Source organism: Salvelinus fontinalis, chromosome 8 (genome assembly GCF_029448725.1).
Source record: "Salvelinus fontinalis isolate EN_2023a chromosome 8, ASM2944872v1, whole genome shotgun sequence".
NCBI classification, from domain to species: Eukaryota; Metazoa; Chordata; class Actinopteri; order Salmoniformes; family Salmonidae; genus Salvelinus; species Salvelinus fontinalis.
Window position 1 is genome coordinate 29,871,594 of NC_074672.1, and position 25,435 is coordinate 29,897,028.

Here is a 25,435-nt window from a genome sequence, read left to right on the forward strand (position 1 = left end):
CTCCTGCTCACTCAGATCTCAGCCCAGTACTCACAGCCCTACCCCTCTGTCCTCAGTATTGTTCTGCTCCTATCCCAGCTGTTAGACACAATGATAGACCTGAGGACTTTGTTTTTCACCATTATTCTGGTACCGTGGATGCTCTCTTCTGCAGCAAGAAATGGATACATGGAAGCAAGGAAACCTAAGGTAATTTTTGGAAGTGCATATCTTTTGTAAATGTTTTTGGGCAAATTCATGATTATTTGATTTTGTTTAGAGTTTATGAGAATGTATTTTTGAGGCAGGATCCATACCTCTAAAAACTTAGCAGAATCTATAATACAACTATAAAGCTTAAAGTTTGCATATGAGAGTTGTAAAAGACCCACACACCAGGTGCCAAACCCTATCCCTGCCTAAATGATGACTCAACATACATTATTAGTCTGTGAAGACTATTCATTGGTGTACATTGGTGAGATTATAAATACTTGCTTAGCAGATAATCAGACCGTTAGTAAAACTCAGTTGGTGTGAAATAAAATAGCCAGCTTATGTCTTCTCTTGTGAGGTGATCTGGAGACATTTCTTCTAAACAATTCCACAGAAAGAGGTTGTGACCATCCCAGACTATGACACCGCTGGAGACTCAGATACAAGCCCAGCAGCAGCTCCGAAAGATGAGGGTGGTGAGTTTATTATCTCGAGACACACTGGAGAAAAGGCGTTCACAATCACTTATTTATTAAGGCCATATGCTAGGTCTAATGAGCTGTTTTCCCCTTTGTGAATGCATTAAACAACCACTCATTACAGCAGGAATGTTACATGTAGTGCCCTGTTGACTACTATGGCACACGTTTATGTTAGGTTTCTATAAAGAATGAAGAGAGATGAATACAGGGAGGGATTACTTGGCTGATCGATAGGAAAACTTGGAAGTCATTGCTGAAGGAGAATGCATTTAAAGGACATGACTATGGATTTCAGAGCTGCCCACGTGCCTACTGTGTGTGTGTCTGACTGGGTCAGTATACTGTGAGGAGGTCTCCCCTGAGATGACAGCAGTTCCATCCCTGCCCAAGGAAACTGCCTATCTCTACGCACGCTACAACAAAATCACAAAAATCACCAACAAAGACTTTGCAGACATTGGTTAGTGATTAGAGTAGCTTTGCAACACTGTGGACTTTAAAAGAAAACAATATGTTATTCACTTATCACTCAAACTTTTTAAGTGAACCTTCTCTAAAGTTTATGGTCTTTAACATTTTATAGCAACTTTGAGAAGAATCGATCTGACTGGGAACCTCATCTCTGAGATAGAAGACGGCGCTTTCTCAAAGCTTGCCCTCCTTGAAGAGCTCAATCTCTCAGAGAACAAGCTGGCCAAACTACCCATGTTACCTGCCAAACTCATATCCTTCAATGCCAATTACAACCAGCTTAAAACCAAGGGTATAAAGTCAACCGCTTTTAAGGTAAGCCAGGAAGTCAGTCCAAGATTCTGGAGCAAACACTGTATATCTTTTTTTACATACAGTAACATTTTACAGTCTGAGTAATGGTTGCATTGAATGTCAATAGAATTTCAACAACAAATTCTATGCCAAACATGAATCTTACCTGAAATACACTGTAGTATGTAAACAAAACATCAAATCTCTTTTCTCAGAAACTCACCAAGATGGCGTACCTCTACCTTGGCAATAACGAGCTGGAGGCGATACCACAACTTCCAGAGAGTCTCCACATTGTGCACCTATATGTCTGTTTACAACTTTGCTTCCCACATCAATAACATTTAGACAAATATGTATCTTTCACCTAACAACACATTTTAGAGTATAAATGCAGGTGCAGGCAAATGCATAATTGTAAAAAAAAACGAAACAATAAAAGTTTACCAACCAACATCTGTCTTCTAATCTACTCCGCCTGCAGAACAATAAGATCACCACGCTATCGGATGAGACCTTCTGCCAAGGCAACAACACTCAGTACATCAGAGCCAACATGGAGGAGGTGAGACTGGATGGCAACCCTCTGATGCTGGCCAAGCATCCCAACAGTTTTGTTTGCCTCAGGGCTCTGCCCATTGGACCGTACCACTGAACCAGTGGGAAAGTCTAAGGAGGACCACAATACTACAGTGAGGGGTTCCCTTGTGAAAAGGGCCAACTAATGTAATACACAAGTCAATAGACCATAGCACAGCAGTGGCATGTAATATGAGAAGTGTGTACTGGTATGTTACAATATAGAGCAGAGCTATGTAATATGAGAAATGTGTTTGTTTTGTAAGTTACAATTGAATGTCTCTTAAGTCAATCTTACCAACCATGATTGGCTAAATTGGTGCCCTCTTAAGTAGGGCAGGAGTTCTCTTACACAACATAACTATATGCACAATACTCTTTTGACCATTTTTTATCAATGTTTTATATTTCCAATAGCACATCTGGAAATCGCATCAGTTGCATTCATCTACTTTTCAAGTAATAATTGCTAATAAATGTACATAAAGTCTAACTACAATTTGCTAACATTTGAAACTGTTTACCTATATTTTAAATGGGTATAACATGTAATTTGCCGTAAATGTTTATATTCATTTATCTGAATAAAAACAATATAAAATGATTCAAACGACACTGCGATGCCTCCACGGAGTAATGTAACTTTTATTAGACAAATACCACCTTGTCACATTTGGCTCTGAAAAATGTTTCATCCAAGCTCAGTATCACAAAGAGTACATAAATAAACAAACATTTTTTCCCCGTACATTAAATATCAGTCTTTTGAACCATCCAGACATTTTTGCCTCAAGTCCATTGCATTGCAAACACCAGTGTTTGTGTCCTGATCACATCTCAAGTGTTCTACTTCCATTATAGTGGCTACTGGTTCAGTAATTCACTTGGCTACTGGTTTAGTAAGTACAATCAATCCATCCTCGATCTTCTGCTGGTATTCCCTCTCTGACTTCTTTCTTCTGTAGACATCATCTGAGGGAGAAATGGAGATGAATGAAACAGGGGATGGGTTAACTGATTCTATAATAAATAAATATTAAACTGTTTACAGTAGCTCAACCATTGACTTAATTGCACAATCTTAGCTTTTTGAAGAGGACCAACAGACTTGTATTGACTGTAACCTCAGCAGTAGCCCAAGTTGTCTGAATCCAATTTATACTACAGTGTCGATTTCAGAGGAACAACTGGAGCAGGGTTTGAATGAGTGACCCTTTGGTTACAGGACAAACACCATACAAGCCTGGGATCTTGTGGCAGAGGTAGTACTCACATTGGGAGGCCACAGGCACACTCCCTTCTATGCATCCACACACAATGTATCTCCATTAAAAGACCTGAGATATCAATTAAAAGACCTGAGATATCAAGGACTATCCCACTGTTGACCCCACTGTAGTGAACAACCTGAATGTGGGTTAAAACAGAAACGTACAGGGCCACTGCACTAACGTTAACCACCCGTGTTACAACAGTTGAAGTCTGGGATCTTGGCAAAGCAGCAGTACTACTGTACGTACATCCACATACAGTGATGCTTCAATCGTGTTCGCTAGTTTGACAGTGCAGATAGTCAGCCAGAGGTTTGAATACTTACAGAATGTCTCCCTTCCTATCCTCACGTTGATCATGACCCATTCCATCACACCTCCAATACAGAAGAAGACGGGCAGAAATCTGTACACTCCAAAGCGACGTTTCCCTGGCACAAGACTCAGGAAGTACTTGATATTTTGACTCTTCCTCTGAAACATTATCTCTTCTGTTCCTCGTGTTTTAACACTCACAGTATTTTCAATTACCTAAGTAGCAAGCAAGGTAGCATACCGACTAAGTAAAATGCCATTAATGATCTCTTATGTTACTTACTTTATTGCATACCATGCATGGCGACTTTGTCCTTTACCACTGTCTTTATCGCGATGCTGCATAAGACAAAATGGCGTTGCAGACGTCATATATTTAAGCGTTTTCATTGGTTCACGTGACGTCACGCTCTTACCAAAGATATTCAACTACCAACAAGATATCCAACTACTTACCTCCTTACCAAAGACTATCAACCACCATCAAGATTGCTTGATGTATGAAATGAGGGGTTATACATGCTTATGACACGTCTTACAATGTATTATAACCACATAACACAATGGATGAATATCCTAAATGTATAGTTTTTAAAATATTTAAATCGTTTTCCTTCGTCCTGAGTGTAATATCTATTTTTGTCATAAGGTGTACACAGGGGGGACACCAGGTGCAGGCAGGGTAGAATTTCCTCTATTTCAGCAATTATTGAGCGTATCTGATACCACCTGTTCAGGTGGGTTGGTTTTCCAATGGAGACTGTGCATCCCTCAGAGGATGCAAATAACTGGCCTTTGTGTGCAGTGTACCTGAAAGAGCATATTTGGTTAAAGCAGTTGTCATCCAGACCAACAAATGTATTTTTGTCTGAGAACAATTCATCCTTGCAAGCTTTCAAAAAGGTATGAATTATAATACCACTGAAAACACAGGTCAGTGCACAACTTAAAAATAAGCTTGTAGTGCAATACAAAGCCAATAAATCTGCGCTGATATCAAGCTTCTGCACTACCTTCAAAATATTAAAGCATCCAGGTTAAAATGTGGCACAAATAATGCACACCTGGTGACTTGGCTCATTGTCTCTATTTAGATAGCACTACTAAAACAGTATTTAGCCAAATGTCAGAATATTTCATCTTCTCAAAAACTTGTTACTTATCTATGATATAAATATGTTATATATCAAATTAATATAATTGATGGAGTTTTAGAACCTCTGATAAACCCAGACTATTTTTGAAGCATAATGAGCCTCTGTCTCTCTGGGGTACACTGGCACAGACAGGTTATCTTCCTCACATCCCCAATCTGTATCTCAGGGGTATGCTGACATGGAAAGGTTGCCTTCCTCATTTCCCAGAGAAAGATCTATAATCACCAACCTCAACACCTTAGAGAGGGATGTGCAAAAAATGTGAAAGGGTTTATATAGCCTCCTAGTGTCATAACTCATACATGACAACTGCCCACCATGCGAAAATTAACAGCCTGGTCTCGTAGACTAGACGTAACATAGTAAATGTAAATATAGGACACTCAAAATAGTATGCTATTTTATGTTGATATGGTTACATACGACAGATGGTTACTTAAAAAACACTAAAGCAGGGTGGCTGGTCGGTGTGGATGAGTAGGGGTTGTCGTGTCTTTGGCTATGCCGGATTAAGTGATATGACATGCTATAAAATCATTTCTCTGTAATTAATATTACCTGATTAAGCTAATCAGGTAAATAATTAACTAGAAATTTGGGGCACCATGAAATAATGTTTATAGAGCTGTTATCTTCCGAATAAACTCTTAAAGACCTGGTAATCTTTTACCTCAATAGCAGTCAATATTTAATCATCACCCTATTTAGTCTCATCTGAAAGTGTCACGCCCTGACCTTAGAGATCCTTTTAATTCTCTATTTGGTTAGGTCAGGGTGTGACTAGGGTGGGCAATCTATGTTTTCTATTTCTTTGTTGGCCTGATATGGTTCCCAATCAGAGGCAGCTGTCTATCGTTGTCTCTGATTGGGGATCATATTTAGGCAGCCTTTTCCCACCTGTAGTTTGTGGGATCTTGTTTTTGTGTAGCTGCCTGTGAGCAGCCCAGAACGTCATGTTTCGGTTTCTTCTGTATTGTTTTTGGTGAGTTTCATATTTATTAAACATGTGGAACTCTAAGTACGCTGCGCCTTGATCCATTAATTCAACCAACGATCGTGACAAAGTTGTAAATTCTTGGTTATCTTCATGAGCCCTGGCTAACAAGTTGAATCAGCAATACAAAATTTGGTTTAAGTATTTATTTACTAAATACCTAAATAATCACACAGAGTTACAACTACACAGAATGGATCATACATTGATTACAAATTATGTCATGAAGGAAAACGTCCCTAGCGGACGGAACATATATGACGGCTGGTTACACAAATAAAGGGGGTTGGGTTTGAATGAAAGAGCAGGAAGACTGAGGAACAAAAACGGTTTTGTGTCTATCGGGCCGTAGGCAGCTATGCTATCGTAAATACAGTATTTTATGCATTTCTAAATAACCGCCCATTTGGAAAAGAAAAATGCAATAAATATTTACTCTGAGCTGCACTTCGATCGTTTGGTCGTAGATGGAAGGCCGGGTTGTCCTTGAAGAATAGAATGGCTACTTGGTAGTACCGTCGTCTTGTGGTAGAATGGATACTCTGTCCGTCCTCTCCTAGCCCACGTTTAGCGGGCGGAGAGGGTATCACTTCTGGAGTGAAGAGTTCAAAGTTCATACCAAGTTGCCATACTTTTAAGCTCGTGCTATATTCTGGCTGGTATAGTCAATTCATCCTTTCGGCGTGTCTATCGTCACCTTCACATTGACATTCAATGCTAATTTTGTTAGGTTCTTGCTGAGGTTGGCTTAGTTCTGTAGGTGGTCTTTGTCCTTTCAACGTGGGGACCGCAAGTCCTCACGTCCTTGGAACAGGAAGTTTAATTTTTGTCAACGGGTTTATACAGTGGTGAAAGAAGGGCGTGTTTCATAGTTTACAACCAAAGTCTGTTCACTTGGGCGGGTTCTGAGTGAGCAGAGTTTACTCTATGACAACCAATTCTCTCCTTTAGAAGCTAAAATGACATTTAAACATTTAAATTGCACAACAATAACATGTGAATCTGAACTAGAATGTGTCGACTTTCCAAGATACAGTTTGTCGTCCTATCAGTAATAATGTCTCAGACACCAACTGATCTGACACCATATTAATTAAGTACCAACGCATATTTTCAACTGGCTGGATTACCGAAATATGGTTCAGTTTCCCACCTTTTGATGTTACCAGACTAAGTTAACAAAGGGATTTTCAATAGTCACATCGGTAGAGTAGGGAGAGAAAAAAAGGGGAAAGGTATTTATGGGGGTCATAAACCTCCCCAACAGGCCAACGTCATGACAGGGTATAACAAGAACATCTAGAAAGCCAAAGGTTGCAACTACTTAGCATGTTAGCTAACCCTTCCCCTTAACCTTAACTCTTTTAGCTAATCTCTCCCCTAACACTTTAACCTAACTCCTAAACGTAGCTTGCAACAGTATGCCTACACAGCTGAGCAAGTGACAATAAGCAGAAGCGTCCAAGTATCTTGAAAGAAAACTCCACAAAAAACTATTTTCTATTAGTTTCATTAGCGTAGACCATTGTTGATATAGTACCAATATATTTTGCTAGTCAGCAATAAATGTTAAGATATAACTTTCAAAATATAGCCAGTATGATGCATTTTGGCATCATAAAAGGACTGACCATCTATGATATCAAAATTATATTTTCAACCATGTTGAGGCTATATAGTGTTTGTTTACATTTACTTTGTTTACAAACATTGGAGTAAAACGAGCTTATATTGGTTTCTGATGGGGTAAGACAGTTGAAATAAGTTATATTCTTCAAGAATCAATGGGTAGATATGAATTTATATGTCCAAAAATGGATGTAGCAACTGCTGATTGCCCCTTTAAAACTTCTTAAGGCTAGGGGGCACTATTTTCACGTCCGGATGAAAAGTGTGCCCAAAGTAAACTGCCTGCTACTCAAGCCCTGAAGCTAGGACATGCATATTATTAGTAGACCTGGATAGAAAACACTCTGAAGTTTCTAAAACTGTTTGAATGATGTCTGAGTATAACAGAACTTATTTGGCAGGCGAAACCCCGATGACAAACCATCCAGGACAATTTTTTTTTGAAGTCACACTTTTCAATGGGTTTAAGGGGAATCTAGAATTCTAAAGCAGTTGCTTGCAGTTCCTATCGCTTCTACTGGATGTCAGTCTTTAGAAATTGGTTGATGTTTTGAAATGAAGAAGTAGCCCTGTTCAGAACGAGGGTCGAGTGAAGTGTACTGTTGTGGTTGAGGTATGTGACCTAAAAGCTCGCTCCACTTTGTTTTCCTCCGGTATTGAACACAGTTTATTCAGTCTTAAATTTGATTGATTATTTACGTTTAAAAATACCTAAAGTTGGATTAGGAAAGTTGTGTGAAATGTTTGGATCAAGTTTACAGGTAACCAATTAGATAATGTGTAGTCATGTTGCGCAAGTTGGAACCGGTGTATTTTCTGAATCATACGCTCCAAATAAATTAACATTTTGGATATATAACGACAGAAATTATCGAACAAAAGGACAATTTGTGATGTTTAATGGACATATTGGAGTGCCAACAGAAGATCTTCAAAGGTAAGGCATGCATTATATGTTATTTCTGACTTTTGTGTTGTGCCTGGCGGGTTGAATTATGATTTTCATGTGCATGTTTGCTGGGGTGCTGTCCTCAAAAAATAGCATGGTTTGCTTTCGCCGTAAAGCCTTTTTGATATCTGACACTGTGGCTGGATTAACAAGAAGTGCATCTTTAAACCCATGTACAACACTTGCATGATTTATTAATTATTATTATGAGTATTTCTGTTTTTGAATTTGGTGCGCTGCTATTTCACTGGGTGTTGTCAAATCAATCCCGTTAACGGGATAGGCGCACAAAGGGATCACTAAGTTAACAGTCACAATATATATCCTTATAGTGACAGCTCATGAACGACACTAGGTAAATCATTATTAGTATTGCTGCTGTCGTGGAAATTACCACCAGGGACACCTGCAGTTAATCTTAAATGAATCATTATTAACAGCAAGCTGGAGAGGTTCCAACAAACTCAATGCACCATAGTACACGTCAGTCAGGAGCTCCATCAGGGCAGTCCTGTTAGTTCTTATATACTGCTTACACAGACAAGTTAAATTTGCATGAATTACATTATTTATCATTAACTTTTGGTTCATATATGTGACCGACCAATACCTCATGAGGCTTCTTCTCTCCAAGCTTAGACCTTGAAACAGATATCCCTTTCCCTCCTCAAAACAATGTTCCGGGCGTACTGCCAATTTGCCTATACTGATAGTGAGCATTCCTCCCAGCACGATCAATCAGTCACTTGCATGAACCCAGCCAAATTGGTTATTAGAAAAGCACAAACATTTACCTTCACAATCCCTCCTCGTAATACTCTGTGATATTTATCGTAAAATTTTAATGTATTATATCTTCTATCAAAAGGAGGTTCTTCTATGAAGTAAGCGGAATTAAAACATAAAACCAGACATCTCATGTTTTCAAACCCCTTCACTCTGGGTTGAACTATCTAAAATACACACAAGGGATCTATAGACTCAGATTGTTTCCATAGCTCTTACAACTTTCTATTGCAATGGTTTTATAGGTAACTTAAGACCTTCACTTCATACAGTTACACATGCAGTGCATTCGGAAAGTATTCAGACCCCTTGACTTTTTCCACATTTTGCTACGTGACAGCCTTATTCTAAAATGGATTAAATCATTTCCCCCCTCAATCTACACACAATACCCCATAATGACAACGCAAAACTGGTTATTTATTTTTGCAAAATATTTATTTTTATATATCACATTTACAGGAGTGCCCAGACCCTTTACTTAGTACTTTAAAGCAGCGATTACAGCCTCGAGTCCTCTTGGGTATGATGCTACAAGCTTGGCACACCTGTATTTGGGGAGTTTCTCCCATTACTCTCTGCAGATCCTCTCAAGCTGTCAGGTTGTATGGGGAGTGTTGCTGCACAGCTATTTTCAGGTCTCTTCAGAGATCTTTCATTGGGTTCAAGTCCGGGCCACTCAAGGACGTTCAGAGACTTGTCCCGAAACCACTCCTGCTTCGTCTTGGCTGTGTACTTAGGGTCATTGTCCTGTTAGACTGGGATGAAGGTTAATCTTCCGAGGTCCTGAGTGCTCTGGAGCAGGTTTTCATCAAGGATCTCTCTGTACTTTGCTCCGTTCATCTTTCCCTTGATCCTGACTAGTCTCCCAGTCCCTGCCTCTGACAAATATAACAGCATGATGCTGCCACCACCATGTTTCACCGTAGGGATGGTGCCAGGTTTCCTCCAGACGGGACGCTTCGCATTTAGACCAGAGTTCATTCTTGGTTTCACCAGGCCAGAGAATCTTATTTCTCATAGTCTGAGTCTTGAGGTGCCTTTTGGCAAACTCCAAGCGGGCTGTCGTGCCTTTTACTGAGGAGTGGTCTTCTATCTGGCCACTCTACCAAAGGCCTGATTGGTGGAGTGCTGCAGAGATGGTTGTCCTTCTGGAATGTTCTCCCATCTCCACAGATGAACTCTGGAGCTCTGTCAGAGTGGCCATGGGGTTATTGGTCACCTTCCTGACCGAGGCCCTTCTTCCCCGATTACTCAGTTTGGCCGAGCAGCCAGCTCTAGGAAGAGTCTTGTGGGTTCAAAACTTCTTCCATTTAAGAATGATGGAGGCCACTGTGTTCTTGGGGACCTTCAATTCTGCAGAATTTTTTTTGTACACTTCCCCAGATCTGTGCCTCGACACAATCCTGTCTTGGAGCTCATCAGACAATTCCTTCGACCTCATGTCTTGGTTTTTGCTCTGACATGCACTGTCAACTGTGGTACCTTATATAGACAGGTGTGTGTCTTTACAAATCATGTCCAATCAATTTAATTTACCACAGGTTGAACTCCAATCAAGTTGTAGAAACATCAAGGATGATCAATGGAAACAATGCACCTGAGCAATATTTTGAGTCTCATATCAAGGGGTCTGAATAGTTATTTAAATAAGGTATCTTTTTTATATAAATTTGCAAAAATGTCTTTAAACCTGTTTTTGCTTTGTCATTATGTGGTATTGTGTAAAGTTTGAGGATTTTTTTATTTTTATTTTTTAGAATAAGGCTGTAACGTAACAAAATGGGGAAAAGTGAAGGTGTCTGATTACTTTCCGAATGCACTGTATGCTTCATTACACGATTTCATTTATGGATTTTGGCAATGACATTTCAGCTGGAGCTTTTGACGCGAGTCGTATGTTAATGACAGATCGGTATCTCAATGCATTTTTTGTCTAAATTACTATACATTTCGCAGTTTGCAGACCTTCACAATTAGCCTGATACTCCAAATGAACAATTTTGGACAAGCCTAAATCAATTATGAGCACGGTTGACCCCTCCCCCGGCACTCATTCTTCTGGCGTTTCTTCATTTTCTTCTTTAGATAGTATTTCAGTTTGTCCTCCCAATGGCACATGTTCAAAGTGGATGGCCCTTGATAATAATCTGATTTTCCCACGCAGACAAATCAACCACCTGAGCCGCCACTGTCCTTTACGGTCCATTATGTCTTGTCTATTTTCCTACCAAGTACACCAGTAGCATGAGAGAAGTTTGGACCGGTTCTCTCTCCATGCTCACTCCACGTGGACTCATGTCTCACTCCTGAGAGAAAATCAAATCAAGTTTATTTTATATAGCCCTTCGTATATCAGCTAATATCTCGAAGTGCTGTACAAAAACCCAGCCTAAAACCCCAAACAGCAAGCAATGCAGGTGTAGAAGCACGGTGGCTAGGAAAAACTCCCTAGAAAGGCCAAAACCTAGGAAGAAACCTAGAGAGGAACCAGGCTATGAGGGGTGGCCAGTCCTCTTCTGGCTGTGCCGGGTGGAGATTATAACAGAACATGGCCAAGATGTTCAAAATGTTCATAAGTGACAAGCATGGTCAAATAATAATCAGGAATAAATGTCAGTTGGCTTTTCATAGCCGATCATTAAGAGTTGAAAGCAGCAGGTCTGGGACAGGAAGGGGTTCCATAACCGCAGGCAGAACAGTTGAAACTGGAACAGCAGCAAGGCCAGGTGGACTGGAGACAGCAAGGAGTCATCATGCCGGGTAGTCCTGACGTATGGTCCTAGGGCTCAGGTTCTCCGAGAGAGAGAAAGAAAGAGAGAAGGAGAGAATTAGAGAGAGCATACTTAAATTCACACAGGACACTGGATAAGACAGGAGAAGTACTCCAGATATAACCAACTGACCCTAGCCCCCCGACACAAACTACTGCAGCATAAATATTGGAGGCTGAGACAGGAGGGGTCAGGAGACACTGTGGCCCCATCCGATGATACCCCCGGACAGGGCCAAACAGGAAGGATATAACCCCACCCACTTTGCCAAAGCACAGCCCCCGCACCACTAGAGGGATATCTTCAACCACCAACTTACAATCCTGAGACAAGGCCGAGTATAGCCCACAAATATCTCCACCACAGCACAAACCAAGGGGGGGCGCCAACCCAGACAGGAAGATCACGTCAGTAACTCAACCCACTCGAGTGACGCACCCCTCCTAGGGACGGCATGAAAGAGCACCAGTAAGCCAGTGACTCAGCCCCTGTAATAGGGTTAGAGGCAGAGAATCCCAGTGGAGAGAGGGGAACCGGCCAGGCAGAGACAGCAAGGGCGGTTCGTTGCTCCAGAGCCTTTCCGTTCACCTTCACACTCCTGAGCCAGACTACACTCAATCATATGACCTATTGAAGAGATAAGTCTTCAGTAAAGACTTAAAGGTTGAGACCGAGTCTGCGTCTCTCACATGGGTAGGCAGACCGTTCCATAAAAATGGAGATCTATAGGAGAAAGCCCTGCCTCCAGCTGTTTGCTTAGAAATTCTAGGGACAATTAGGAGGCCTGCGTCTTGTGACCGTAGCGTACGTGTAGGTATGTACGGCAGGACCAACTCGGAAAGATAGGTAGGAGCAAGCCCATGTAACGCTTTATAGGTTAACAGTAAAACCTTGAAATCAGCCCTTGCCTTAACAGGAAGCCAGTGTAGGGAAGCTAGCACTGGAGTAATATGATCAAATTTCTTGGTTTTAGTCAGGATTCTAGCAGCCGTATTTAGCACTAACTGAAGTTTATTTAGTGCTTTATCCGGGTAGCTGGAAAGTAAAGCATTGCAGTAGTCTATCCTAGAAGTAACAAATGCATGGATTAATTTTTCTGCATCATTTTTGGACAGAACATTTCTGATTTTTGCAATGTTACGTAGATGGAAAAAAGCTGTCCTTGAAACAGTCTTGATATGTTCGTCAAAAGAGAGATCAGGGTCAAGAGTAACGCCGAGGTCCTTCACAGTTTTATTTGAGACGACTTTACAACGATCAAGATTAATTGTCAGATATAACAGAAGATCTTTGTTTCGTGGGACCTATAACAAGCATCTCTGTTTTGTCCGAGTTTAAAAGTAGAAAGTTATCAGCCATCCACTTCCTTATGTCTGAAACACAGGCTTCTAGCGAGGGCAATTTTGGGGCTTCACCATGTTTCATTGAAATGTCAGCTGTGTGTCATCCGCATAGCAGTGAAAGTTAACATTATGTTTTCGAATAACATCCCCAAGAGCTAAAATATATAGTGAAAACAATAGTGGTCCTAAAACGGAACCTTGAGGAACACCGAAATGTACAGTTGATTTGTTAGAGGACAAACCATTCACAGAGACAAACTGATATCTTTCCGACAGATAAGATCTAAACCAGGCCAGAACTTGTCCGTGTAAGCCAATTTGGGTTTCCAGTCTCTCCAAAAGAATGTGGTGATCGATGGTGTCAAAGGCAGCACTAAGGTCCAGTAGCACGAGGACAGATGCAGAGCCTCGGTCTGACGCCATTAAAAGGTCATTTACCACCTTCACAAATGCAGTCTCAGTGCTATGATGGGGTCTAAAACCAGACTGAAGCATTTCGTATAAATTGTTTGTCTTCAGGAAGGCAGTGAGTTGCTGCGCAACAGCTTTTTCAAATTTTTTTGAGAGGAATGGAAGATTCGATATAGGCCAATTTATTTTTTTATATTTTCCGGGTCAAGGTTTGGCTTTTTCAAGAGAGGCTTTATTACTGCTACGTTTAGTGAGTTTGGTACACATCCGGTGGATAGAGAGCCGTTGATTATGTTCAACATAGGAGGGCCAAGCACATGAAGCAGCTCTTTCAGTAGTTTAGTTGGAATAGGATCCAGTATGCAGCTTGAAGGTTTAGAGGCCATGATTATTTTCATCATTGTGTCAAGAGATATAGTACTACAACACTTAAGTGTCTCTCCCGATCCCAGACCCTGGCAGAGCTGTGCAGATCCAGGACAGCTAAGCCCTGCAGGAATACGCAGATTTAAAGAGGAGTCCGTAATTTGCTTTCTAATGATCTTTTCCTCAAAGAAGTTCATGAATTTATTACTGCTGAAGTGAAAGCCATCCTCTCTTGGGGAATGCTGCTTTTTAGTTAGCTTTGCAACAGTATCAAAAATAAATTTTGGATTGTTCTTATTTTCCTCAATTAACTTCTTCTGGCTGCAAGCCCGAGGCCGGCCACAATATGACAACAGCCACTTCGTGCAGGGCGCAAAATTCAAAATATATTTTTTTGAAATATTCAACTTTCACACATTAAAGTCCAATACAGCTAATGAAAGACACAGATCTTGTGAATCCAGCCAACATGTCTGATTTTTAAAATGTTTTACAGCGAAAACAGCACATTTATGTTAGCTCACCACCAAATACAAAAAAGGACAGACATTTTTCACAGCACAGGTAGCATGCACAAAGCCAACCTAACTAACCAAGAACCAACCAAACTAACCAACAAACAACTTCATCAGATGACAGTCTTCTAACATGTTATTCAATAAATCTGTTTTGATCGAAAAATGTGCATATTTCAGGTATAAATTATAGTTTACATTGCAGCTACAATCAGAAATTGCACCGAAAGCATCCAGAATAATTAGACACCAACGTCAAATAACTAAATACTCATCATAAAACATTTCTGAAAAATATAGTGTACAGCAAATGAAAGACAGGCATCTTGTGATTCCAGCCAATATTTCCGATTTATTAAGTGTTTTACAGCGAAAACACAATATAGCGTTATATTAGCTTACCACAATAGCCAGAAACACAAGCCATTTCCAAGCAGCAAAAGTTAGCGATCGTAACAAACCAGCAAAAGATATATAATTTTTGACTAACCTTGATAAGCTTCATCAGATGACAGTCCTATAACATCAGGTTATACATACACTTATGTTTTGTTCGAAAATTTGCATATTTAGAGTTGAAATCAGTGGTTATACATTGTGCTAACGTAGCATCTTTTTCCCACAACGTCCGGATATTTTTGACACATATTCTGATCAAATAGCTATTCATAAACATAACTAAAAAATACATGTTGTATAGAAAATGATAGATACACTAGTTCTTAATGCAATCGCTGTGTTAGAATTCTAAAAATAACTTCATTACGACATCCAGCTTAGGTATTAGGTATCAGATCCTCCTCTCCACCCTCTCCGAGTTGGGCATCTCCGGCGCGGCCCACGCTTGGATTGCGTCCTACCTGACAGGTCGCTCCTACCAGGTGGCGTGGCGAGAATCTGTCTCCTCACCACGCGCTCTCACCACTGGTGTCCCCCAGGGCTCTGTTCTAGGCCCTCTCCTATTCTCGCTATACACCAAGTCACCTGGCTCTGTCATAACCTCACATGGTCTCTCCTATCATTGCTATGCAGACGACACACAATTAATCTTCTCCTTTCCCCCTTCTGATGACCAGGTGGCGAATCGCATCTCTGCATGTCTGGCAGACATATCAGTGTGGATGACGGATCACCACCTCAAGCTGAACCTCGGCAAGACGGAGCTGCTCTTCCTCCCGGGGAAGGACTGTCCGTTCCATGATCTCGCCATCACGGTTGACAACTCCATTGTGTCCTCCTCCCAGAGCGCTAAGAACCTTGGCGTGATCCTGGACAACACCCTGTCGTTCTCCACCAACATCAAGGCGGTGGCCCGTTCCTGTAGGTTCATGCTCTACAACATCCGCAGAGTACGACCCTGCCTCACACAGGAAGCGGCGCAGGTCCTAATCCAGGCACTTGTCATCTCCCGTCTGGATTACTGCAACTCGCTGTTGGCTGGGCTCCCTGCCTGTGCCATTAAACCCCTACAACTCATCCAGAACGCCGCAGCCCGTCTGGTGTTCAACCTTCCCAAGTTCTCTCACGTCACCCCGCTCCTCCGCTCTCTCCACTGGCTTCCAGTTGAAGCTCGCATCCGCTACAAGACCATGGTGCTTGCCTACGGAGCTGTGAGGGGAACGGCACCTCAGTACCTTCAGGCTCTGATCAGGCCCTACACCCAAACAAGGGCACTGCGTTCATCCACCTCTGGCCTGCTCGCCTCCCTACCACTGAGGAAGTACAGTTCCCGCTCAGCCCAGTCAAAACTGTTCGCTGCTCTGGCACCCCAATGGTGGAACAAACTCCCTCACGACGCCAGGACAGCGGAGTCAATCACCACCTTCCGGAGACACCTGAAACCCCACCTCTTCAAGGAATACCTAGGATAAAGCAATCCTTCTGCCCCCCCCCCCTTAAAAGATCTAGATGCACTATTGTAAAGTGGCTGTTCCACTGGATGTCATAAGGTGAATGCACCAATTTGTAAGTCGCTCTGGATAAGAGCGTCTGCTAAATGACTTAAATGTAAATGTAAATGTATAGCGAGAGAGTACCCAAAAGCTGGGCGCAAACGACTAGCACAACATGTTCGACAGATATATGAAATAGCATCATAAAATGGGTCCTACTTTTGCTGATCTTTCATCAGAATGTTGTACAAGGGGTCCTTTGACGGGAACAATCGTTGTTTGGATTTAGAACGGCCTTTTTCCCTCTCGATTTAGCAAGCACACTTGCCAAGTGGCGCGAATCTCTCCATGTCAACAAACGGAAGAGAACGGAACACGGCAAAACTCCCGGAAATAGTTTAATCAGATTATTGAAAAAACATACTTTACGATGATATGGTCACATGTATCAAATAAAATCAAAGCCGGAGATATTAGTCGTCCATAACGGCAGCTTATCAGAAGGCAAATCCAGGTTCCTTCTCACGCCTTCCCGAAAACAGGAAATGGGTGACACGTCATACAAAGAGCTTGTATTCCACTTCAGACCAAGATAAACACTCAATTTCTTCTCTCACCGCCTCTTGACATCCAGGGGAAGGTGTATGAAGTGCATGTATACTAATACGTATCATGCCCATTTATAGGCAGGAACTAGAACAGAGCCTCGATTTCAGACTTTCCACTTCCTGGTCAGGAAGTTTGTGCCAAATGAGTTCTGTTTTACACAGATATAATTCAAACTGTTTTAGAAACTAGAGTGTTTTCTATCCAATAGTAATAATAATATGCATATTGTACGAGCAAGAATTGAGTACGAGGCCGTTTGAAATGGGCACCTTTTATCCGGCTACTCACTCAATACTGCCCCTGCAGCCCAAACAGGTTAAGTTGGAAAAGTAGGATGATCGAGCAGCAGTGAGGGCTCTTCGATACTGCACGGTACTGTCTTTCTAAGCTAGTTGGAAGACTTCCAGTTTGGTGTGGCGCCATTTTCTGGAAGCTTGCTTCAGAGCTCGGGTATTTTCTGTATACCAGGGAGCTAGTTTCTTATGACAAATGTTTTTCGTTTTTAGGGGGGCAACTGCATCTAGGGTATTGCGCAAGTTTAAATTGAGTTCCTCAGTTAGGTGGTTAACTAATTTTTGTCCTCTGACGTCCTTGGGTAGGCAGAAGGAGTCTGGAAGGGCATCAAGGAATTTTTGTGTTGTCTGAGAATTTATAGCACGACTTTTGATGCTCCTTGGTTGGGGTCTGAGCAGATTATTTGTTGCGATTGCAAACGTAATAAAATGGTGGTCCGATAGTCCAGGATTATGAGGAAAAACATTAAGATCTACAACATTTATTCCATGGGACAAAACTAGGTCCAGAGTATGACTGTGGCAGTGAGTAGGTCCAGAGACATGTTGGACAAAACCCACTGAGTCGATGATGGCTCCGAAAGCCTTTTGGAGTGGGTCTGTGGACTTCTCCATATGAATATTAAAATCACCAAAAATTAGAATATGATCTGCTATGACTACAAGGTCCGATAGGAATTCAGGGAACTCAGATAGGAACGCTGTATATGGCCCAGGAGGCCTGTAAACAGTAGCTATAAAAAGTGATTGAGTAGGCTGCACAGATTTCATGACTAGAAGCTCAAAAGACGAAAACGTCTTTTTTTTTTTGTAAATTGAAAATTGCTATCATAAATGTTAGCAACACCTCCGCCTTTGCGGGATGCACGGGGGATATGGTCACTAGTGTAACCAGGAGGAGAGGCCTCATTTAACACAGTAAATTCATCAGGCTTAAAGCCATGTTTCAGTCAGGCCAATCACATCAAGATTATGATCAGTGATTAGTTCATTGACTATAACTGCCTTTGAAGTGAGGGATCTAACATTAAGTAACCCTATTTTGAGATGTGAGGTATCACGATCTCTTTCAATAATGGCAGGAATGGAGGAGGTCTTTATCCTAATGAGATTGCTAAGGCGAACACCGCCATGTTTAGTTTTGCCCAACCTAGGTCGAGGCACAGACACAGTCTCAATGGGGATGGCTGAGCTGACTACACTGACTATGCTAGTGGCAGACTCCACTAAGCTGGCAGGTTGGCTAACAGCCTGCTGCCTGGCCTGCACCCTATTTCATTGTGGAGCTAGAGGAGTTAGAGCCCTGTCTATGTTGGTAGATAAGATGAGAGCACCCCTCCAGCTAGGATGGAGTCCGTCACTCCTCAGCAGGTCAGGCTTGGTCCTGTTTGTGGGTGAGTCCCAGAAAGAGGGCCAATTATCTACAAATTCTATCTTTTGGGAGGGGCAGAAAACAGTTTTCAACCAGCGATTGAGTTGTGAGACTGCTGTAGAGCTCGTCACTCCCCCTAACTGGGAGGGGGCCAGAGACAATTACTCGATGCCGACATCTTTCTAGCTGATTTACACGCTGAAGCTATGTTGCGCTTGGTGACCTCTGACTGTTTCATCCTAACATCGTTGGTGCCGACGTGGATAACGATATCTCTATACTCTCTACACTCGCCAGTTTTAGCTTTAGCCAGCACCATCTTCAGATTAGCCTTAACGTCGGTAGCCCTGCCCCCTGGTAAACAGTGTATGATCGCTGGGTGATTCGTTTTAAGTCTAATACTGCGGGTAATGGAGTCGCCAATGACTAGGGTTTTCAATTTGTCAGAGCTAATGGTGGGAGCCTTCGGCGTCTCAGACCCCGTAACGGGAGGAGTAGAGACAAGAGAAGACTCGGCCTCAGACTCCGACTCGCTACTTAATGGGGAAAACCGGTTGAAAGTTTGTCGGCTGAATGAGCGACACCAGTTGAGCATTCCTACAGCATTTCCCTCCAGAAGCCATGAGAAAGTTGTCCGGCTGCGGGGACTGTGCGGGGGGATTTATACTAACGTTACTATCTGTACTTACTGGTGGCACAGACGCTGTTTCATCCTTTCCTACACTGAAATTACCCTTGCCTAACGATTGCGTCTGAAGCTGGGCTTGCAGCACAGCTATCCTCGCCATAAGGCGATCGTTCTCCTGTATATTATGAGTACAGCGACTGCAATTAGAAGACATCATGTTAATGTTCCTACTTAGCTTCGGCTGTTGAAAGTGCTGATGAACCATGTCCAGAAAGCGTCCGGAGTGAAAAAGTTGAATGAGGGAAAAAAGTTGCGATGGAAAAACTAAAAATATAAACGGTAATTAAAAAGAAAAAAAACAAACATAAAGTTGTCAGCTAGTAAAGTAAAGAAAAGGCATGAGAGAAAGCTCAGTTGATAGCTTCAACTGGATGCTGTGTTACAGATTGCTGGCTTGGACTCAGGAAGAAGAGGTGAAGGACCACAGTGAACGCCATTGTTGCTATTACTTCAGATGGTTAGAGGTGGTGAGGCTCACTGTTCTTGGTTGAATTATTCCTTCCGTGCATCGAGATACCATCTGTGGTCACCTTCGCCATAACCTTGAGAGAGGACAGACCAGAACAGTTTAGTTAGGGCATTTCTGATTCAGGAAATCCAGACAAACTATTTACTGTATGACAAATTATTACTTCTAACAATATTCTTAATACAAATGTCTAAGACAAATGTTAAAGAGAACAACACACAGTTGAAACCATTTTTGCAAATTGGCTTATACTCCCCTATCATCTTGGCGATCTCATTGCAGTTACACGGTCAAGGAGTTAGAGGGCTAATCCTTAGGCAGAAATCACAAACATCCAGCAGACCCAATCTGGTTAGATTTCTATTGAAACAAGACAAAAACAACATATCGTGATTCATGCATCCCAAAAAAACACAACAGTCATGGTACGAATCACACATAGGACTATTGAGAAAATATAAACGTCTTCCTAATTATCAGTGTTTACATACTACATTTAAATCTCATCCAATGTCTCTAGACTTTCTAGTGAGGGTCAGGCCTCCCAGAAAGTCAGAACAGATGTCAGAGGTTATTCAACCCATTAAGTTAGTGTTTCTTTCCCTGTATCTCAGACTCTGACATTTCAAACATTGTGTATCAGGTTTACATTTGGTTTTTCAGTACATTTCTTATCAAGAGAATTTACATGTGTGTAACCAAAACACTGACAATAAATACTTAAGAAAATGTAATGTGTGTACCCTTTAACTTCTCTAGGGTAGGGGGCAGCATTCGGAATTTTGGATGAAAAGCATGTGTCACGGCTCCTCCTCTGCAGTGCAGGGGGCGGTTCCTCCTGCAGGCAGAGGAGGGTCGTTAAGTGATTGGAGCCACCTGGGCTCAGGGTATAAAACTGCTTACTAATCACCTCTCCCTTTCTTGCTCTTGCTCTCTCTCTCTGCTCCTCCAGGTATGCTCATGATTTGTTTGTTCCTTTTTAGTTTTGCATAGTTTTCACTCAGTCATGTTCACACACACATATTCATGCACCCATGCACTTTACATACACCTTACATTATGATACATCCACACCTCATTCCTATTTCTTAGTTTAAGTTAATAGTTTGTTTAATAATAAAGAACACTTTTGAATTGGCCTATACCTGTTGTTCGTGTCCTCTCATTTGTCACAGGCTATGAGCCGGCTTGTGACAAGTGGGGGCTCATCCGGGATTTGAACCCGGGACACCCATTTCCCTAAGACCCTGCTTTAAGCTAGTTTTAACAGTCTCTTTAATTTTTTTATCAACAATCTCAATCTGATAATGTTCAGCAATTTCAATTAACTGCTCCTTAGTACACAACTCTAAGGCTACCTCTGAAGGAGCTTGAACAAAACTACACAAAATGGAAGACATTTTCCTCAACCAATACAACTATTACAAAATGCTCAAAAAAACACAACTCACCTGCTGTCAATCTGGGTTCAAGGACAGGAGCCACACCCCACTATCCTCCAAAAACTACTAACTAACTGGCCCTGGTCTTCGTGCAGTCACATGTGGTGGGGTTTTATGCACACAAAACCAGTGGAGTGGAAAAGACAACCAGAAACTGGCAGCCCTCCCATAACCACGGAGGTGCTCCCGAGCCGATGTAGGGGAAAAGGGAAAGGGATGCTCTACCCACGTTCACTGCCACCTAAAACAAAAACACCACAAGCCTCCTATTGACACTCGCTGATAAGCCTGAACAGGAGAGGACTCCCACCTGAACAAAACCCAGAAAAACAGAGTGAATTGCTTAGCTACCAAGCCAACTGAACCAAAAGAACACATGGCTCTCAACTCTCTTAAACAAAATTGGCCCAACCAAAACATCCACTCAAACAAAAAAACATTTGGCAAACTAAACTAAACTAACCCAAATTAACTACTATCCCGGATGAGTCCCCACTTGTCACAAGCCGGCTCATAGCCTGTGACAAATGAGAGGACACGAACAACAGGTATAGGCCAATTCAAAAGTGTTCTTTATTATTAAACAAACTATTAACTTAAACTAAGAAATAGGAATGAGGTGTGGATGTATCATAATGTAAGGTGTATGTAAAGTGCATGGGTGCATGAATATGTGTGTGTGAACATGACTGAGTGAAAACTATGCAAAACTAAAAAGGAACAAACAAATCATGAGCATACCTGGAGGAGCAGAGAGAGAGCAAGAGCAAGACAGGGAGAGGTGATTAGTAAGCAGTTTTATACCCTGAGCCCAGGTGGCTCCAATCACTTAACGACCCTCCTCTGCCTGCAGGAGGAACCGCCCCCTGCACTGCAGAGGAGGAGCCGTGACACATGCACAAATTAAACTGCCAGCTAATCATCCCCAGAAGATAAGATATGCATATTATTAGTAGTAAGTTTCTAAAACTGTTTGAATCATGTCTGAGTATAACAGAACTTATTTAGCAGGCGAAACCCCGAGGACAAACCGTTCAGATTTCTTTTTTTTTGTTGAGGTCCCTCTTTTCAATGAGGTTTCATTGGGAAACCAGATTTCTAAGGGACCTGCTTGCAGGTCCTACCGCTTCCACTGGATATCAACAGTCTTGAGAAATTGGTTGAGGTTATTCCTTTGTGTAATAAAGAAGTACGGCCATCTTGAACGAGAGTCACTCGAGGTGTCCTGTTTGTTAGAGGCGCGAGACCAGAAAGCTGGCTACAGTTGGTTTTAATCCTGTATTGAACACAGATCATCACCTCTTCAATTGTATTGATTATTAACGTTAAAAAATACCTAAAGTTGTATTACAAAAGTAGTTTGAAATTTTTTGGCAAAGTTTACAGGTAACCTTTGAGATATTTTGTATTCACGTTTGAGCAAGTTGGAACTGGTGTTTTTCTGGATCAAATGCGTCAAATAAATGGACATTTTGGATATATATCGACGGAATTAATCGAACAAAATGACCATTTGTGATGTTTATGGGACATATTGGAGTGCCAACAACAGAAGCTCGTCAAAGGCATTAATTATATTTTTATTTCTGCGTTGTGTCGCGCCTGCAGGGTTGAAATATGCTTATCTCTTTGTTTACAATGGTGCTATCCCCAGATAATAGCATCGTTTGCTTTCGCCGAAAAGCCTATTTGAATTCTGACATGTTGGCTGGATTCACAACCAGTGTAGCTTTAATTTGGTATTTTTTCATGTGCCATTTAATGAAAGTTTGATTTTTATAGTTTTGAATTTGGCGCGCTGCATTTTCTCAGGCTTTTTGCCAAGTGAGAAAGTGGCGTCCCTCCTAAACTCCGATTTTTGGATATAAATATGAACTTTACCGAACAAAACATACATGTATTGTGTAACATGAAGTCCTATGAATGTCATCTGATGAAGATCATCAAAGGTTTGTGATTAATTTTATCTCTTTCTGCTTTTTGTTACTCCTCTCTGGCTGGAAAAATGGCTGTCTTTTTCTGTGACTTGGCTCATACCTAACATAATCGTTTGGTGTGCTTTCGTCCTAAAACCTTTTTGAAGTCGGACACTTTGGCTGGATTTACAACAAGTGTATCTTTAAAATGGTGTAAAATACTTGTATGTTTGAGGAATTTAAATTATGGGATTTCTGTTTTGAATTTGGCGCCCTGCAGTTTCACTGGCTGTTGACGAGGTGGGACGCTACTGTCCCACATACCCTAGAGAAGTTTTAAGATGCATCCTTTCTAGCCTGTGAAAACCCCACAAAAAAACAAAATAAATCCCACACAATAAATGAAACACAGTATTAACACCACTAACAAATTCATGACAAGCTGGTTTGTGTGTGGTTGCTGGCGTGTGTGCTAAAAACAAACAAAATGTGCAGGCCTTACATAATTTGGGAGCTCCCTTAACCTGTTTTGGCTGCAGCCCGACGTCGGTACATTTATGACAACATCCAGCTCAAGTGCAGGGCGCGAAATTCAAAAGATATTTTTTTTAAATATTTAACTTTCACACATTAACAAGTCCAACACAGCATATGAAAGGTACACATCTTGTGAATCAAGCCAACATGTCCGATTTTTAAAATGTTTTACAAGGAAGACACAATATGTAAATCTATTAGCTAATCACGTTAGCAAAAGACACCACTTTTCTTACTCCATCAGTAGCTATCACAAATTCGACCAAATAAAGACATAAATAGCCACTAACCAAGAAACAACTTCATCAGATGACAGTCTGATAACATATTTATTGTATAGCATATGTTTTGTTAGAAAAATGTGCATATTTCAGGTATAAATCATAGTTTACATTGCAGCTACAGTCAGAAATTGCACCGAAAGCAGACAGAAAAATTACAGACACCAACGCCAAATAACTAAATACTCATCATAAAACATTTCTGAAAAATACATAGTGTACAGCAATTGAAAGACAGGCATCTTGTGATTCCAGACAATATTTCCGATTTATCAAGTGTTTTACAGCGAAAACACAATATAGCGTTATATTAGCGTAGCCACAATAGCCAGGAACACTTGGGCGCCGACGACCAGTTCACATGCACGACAGATATTAGAAATAGCATCATAAAATGTTTCTTACATTTGGTGATCTTCCGTCAGAATGTTGGACAAGGTGTCCTTTGTCCAGAACAGTCGTTTGGATCTGGAACGGCAAATTTCCCTCTTGATTTAGCACGGGCACTTCCCAAGTGGCACGGATCTCTCCAACGTCAACAAAGTCAGAGAACGGAACACGGCAAAACTCCCGAAAAAATTTCAATAATCTGATTAAACTATATTGAAAAAACATACTTTACGATGATATGGTCACCTGTATCAAATAAAATCTAAACCGGAGATGTTAGTCGTCCATAACGACAGCTAAACAGAAGGCAAATCCATGTCCTCTTTCGCGCGCTCCAGAAACAGGAAATGGACGGTCACGTCATACAAAGAGCTTTAATTCCACCTCAGACCAAGATAAACACAAAATTTCTTCTCTCACCGCCTCTTGACAACCAGGGGAAGGTGTATGAAGTGTACGTAGACTCTTACGTTCATTGCCCATGTATAGGCATGAAGTTGAACAGAGCATCGATTTCTGACATTCCACTTCCTGGTCAGGAAATGTGCTGCAGAATGAGTTCTGTTTCACTCACAGAAATAATTCAAACGGTTTTAGAAACTAGAGTGTTTTCTATCCAATAGTAATATTAATATGCATATTGTACGAGCAAGAATTGAGTACGAGGCCGTTTGAAATGGGCACGATTTAACTGGCTACTCAATACTGCCCCTTGCATCCATAAGAAGTTAACAGCTGGATCTGGGTACCTTCATACTGTATAGTCTCACTAACTGCTCTCTTAAGGCACCTGCCTCATGAAGCCTTTCAAAGGGAGAGATACAGAATCATTGGTAAACTTGGTAGTGGACATTCATCAGTTCTGGAAGATTTTTTTTTTTTAAACAGTTTTCACTATGCTACATTTGTCAGTCCTAAGAATTATTAATATTAGTCAAGCTTACGGCATCTTAGGCAGGAAGTCTAGATAAAACTATGCATATACAGAATCATATTTCAGACATCAGATGATAGT

At 41.3% G+C, this 25,435-nt stretch overlaps 3 protein-coding genes across 5 annotated transcripts in view; 1 reads left to right on the forward strand and 2 right to left on the reverse strand.

The window, feature by feature from the left end:
• Positions 1–2,639, forward strand: ognb (osteoglycin, paralog b). The gene is made up of 6 exons (XM_055932144.1): positions 1–189; positions 590–671; positions 973–1,137; positions 1,261–1,463; positions 1,658–1,750; positions 1,927–2,639. Exons 1-6 carry the CDS (start codon positions 91–93, stop codon positions 2,095–2,097), a joined length of 813 nt encoding a protein of 270 aa, XP_055788119.1. The 5' UTR covers positions 1–90; the 3' UTR covers positions 2,098–2,639.
• A 9-nt stretch (positions 2,640–2,648) lies between these two features.
• LOC129861071 (ubiquinol-cytochrome-c reductase complex assembly factor 5) lies at positions 2,649–3,962 on the reverse strand. The gene is made up of 2 exons (XM_055932145.1): positions 3,619–3,962; positions 2,649–2,993 (listed from the first exon to the last, which is right to left on the reverse strand). The coding sequence occupies exons 1-2, from the start codon at positions 3,773–3,775 to the stop codon at positions 2,902–2,904; spliced, it is 249 nt and encodes an 82-aa protein (XP_055788120.1). The 5' UTR covers positions 3,776–3,962; the 3' UTR covers positions 2,649–2,901.
• A 1,927-nt stretch (positions 3,963–5,889) lies between these two features.
• LOC129861068 (coiled-coil domain-containing protein 71-like) overlaps positions 5,890–25,435 on the reverse strand; it is a 79,892-nt gene continuing 60,346 nt past the window's right edge. The window contains exons 3-4 of one of the 3 annotated variants that reach the window (XR_008760503.1): positions 19,864–20,214; positions 5,890–11,918 (exon numbers count right to left, since the gene is read on the reverse strand). Coding sequence is in view for 1 of the 3 variants with exons in the window: in XM_055932143.1 (XP_055788118.1) it covers positions 20,179–20,214 (36 nt within the window). In the remaining 2 variants the exon portion in view is untranslated. Of the gene's footprint in view, positions 20,215–25,435 lie in introns of all 3 variants that reach the window. The other 2 variants (XR_008760502.1, XM_055932143.1) reach the window with 2 other exon arrangements.

What these genes read in the sequence shown, in the direction of transcription:
- LOC129861071 (XM_055932145.1), bottom strand. Translation starts at nt 3,775, where the DNA reads ATGTTTCAGAGGAAGAGTCAAAATATCAAGTACTTCCTGAGTCTTGTG. An exon ending in GATAGGAAGGGAGACATTCT is followed by an intron (nt 2,994 to 3,618) that starts GTAAGTATTCAA and finishes TTTCTCCCTCAG; the next exon opens with ATGATGTCTACAGAAGAAAG.
- ognb (XM_055932144.1), top strand. Translation starts at nt 91, where the DNA reads ATGATAGACCTGAGGACTTTGTTTTTCACCATTATTCTGGTACCGTGG. An exon ending in CAAAGACTTTGCAGACATTG is followed by an intron (nt 1,138 to 1,260) that starts GTTAGTGATTAG and finishes AACATTTTATAG; the next exon opens with CAACTTTGAGAAGAATCGAT. An exon ending in TCCACATTGTGCACCTATAT is followed by an intron (nt 1,751 to 1,926) that starts GTCTGTTTACAA and finishes CTCCGCCTGCAG; the next exon opens with AACAATAAGATCACCACGCT.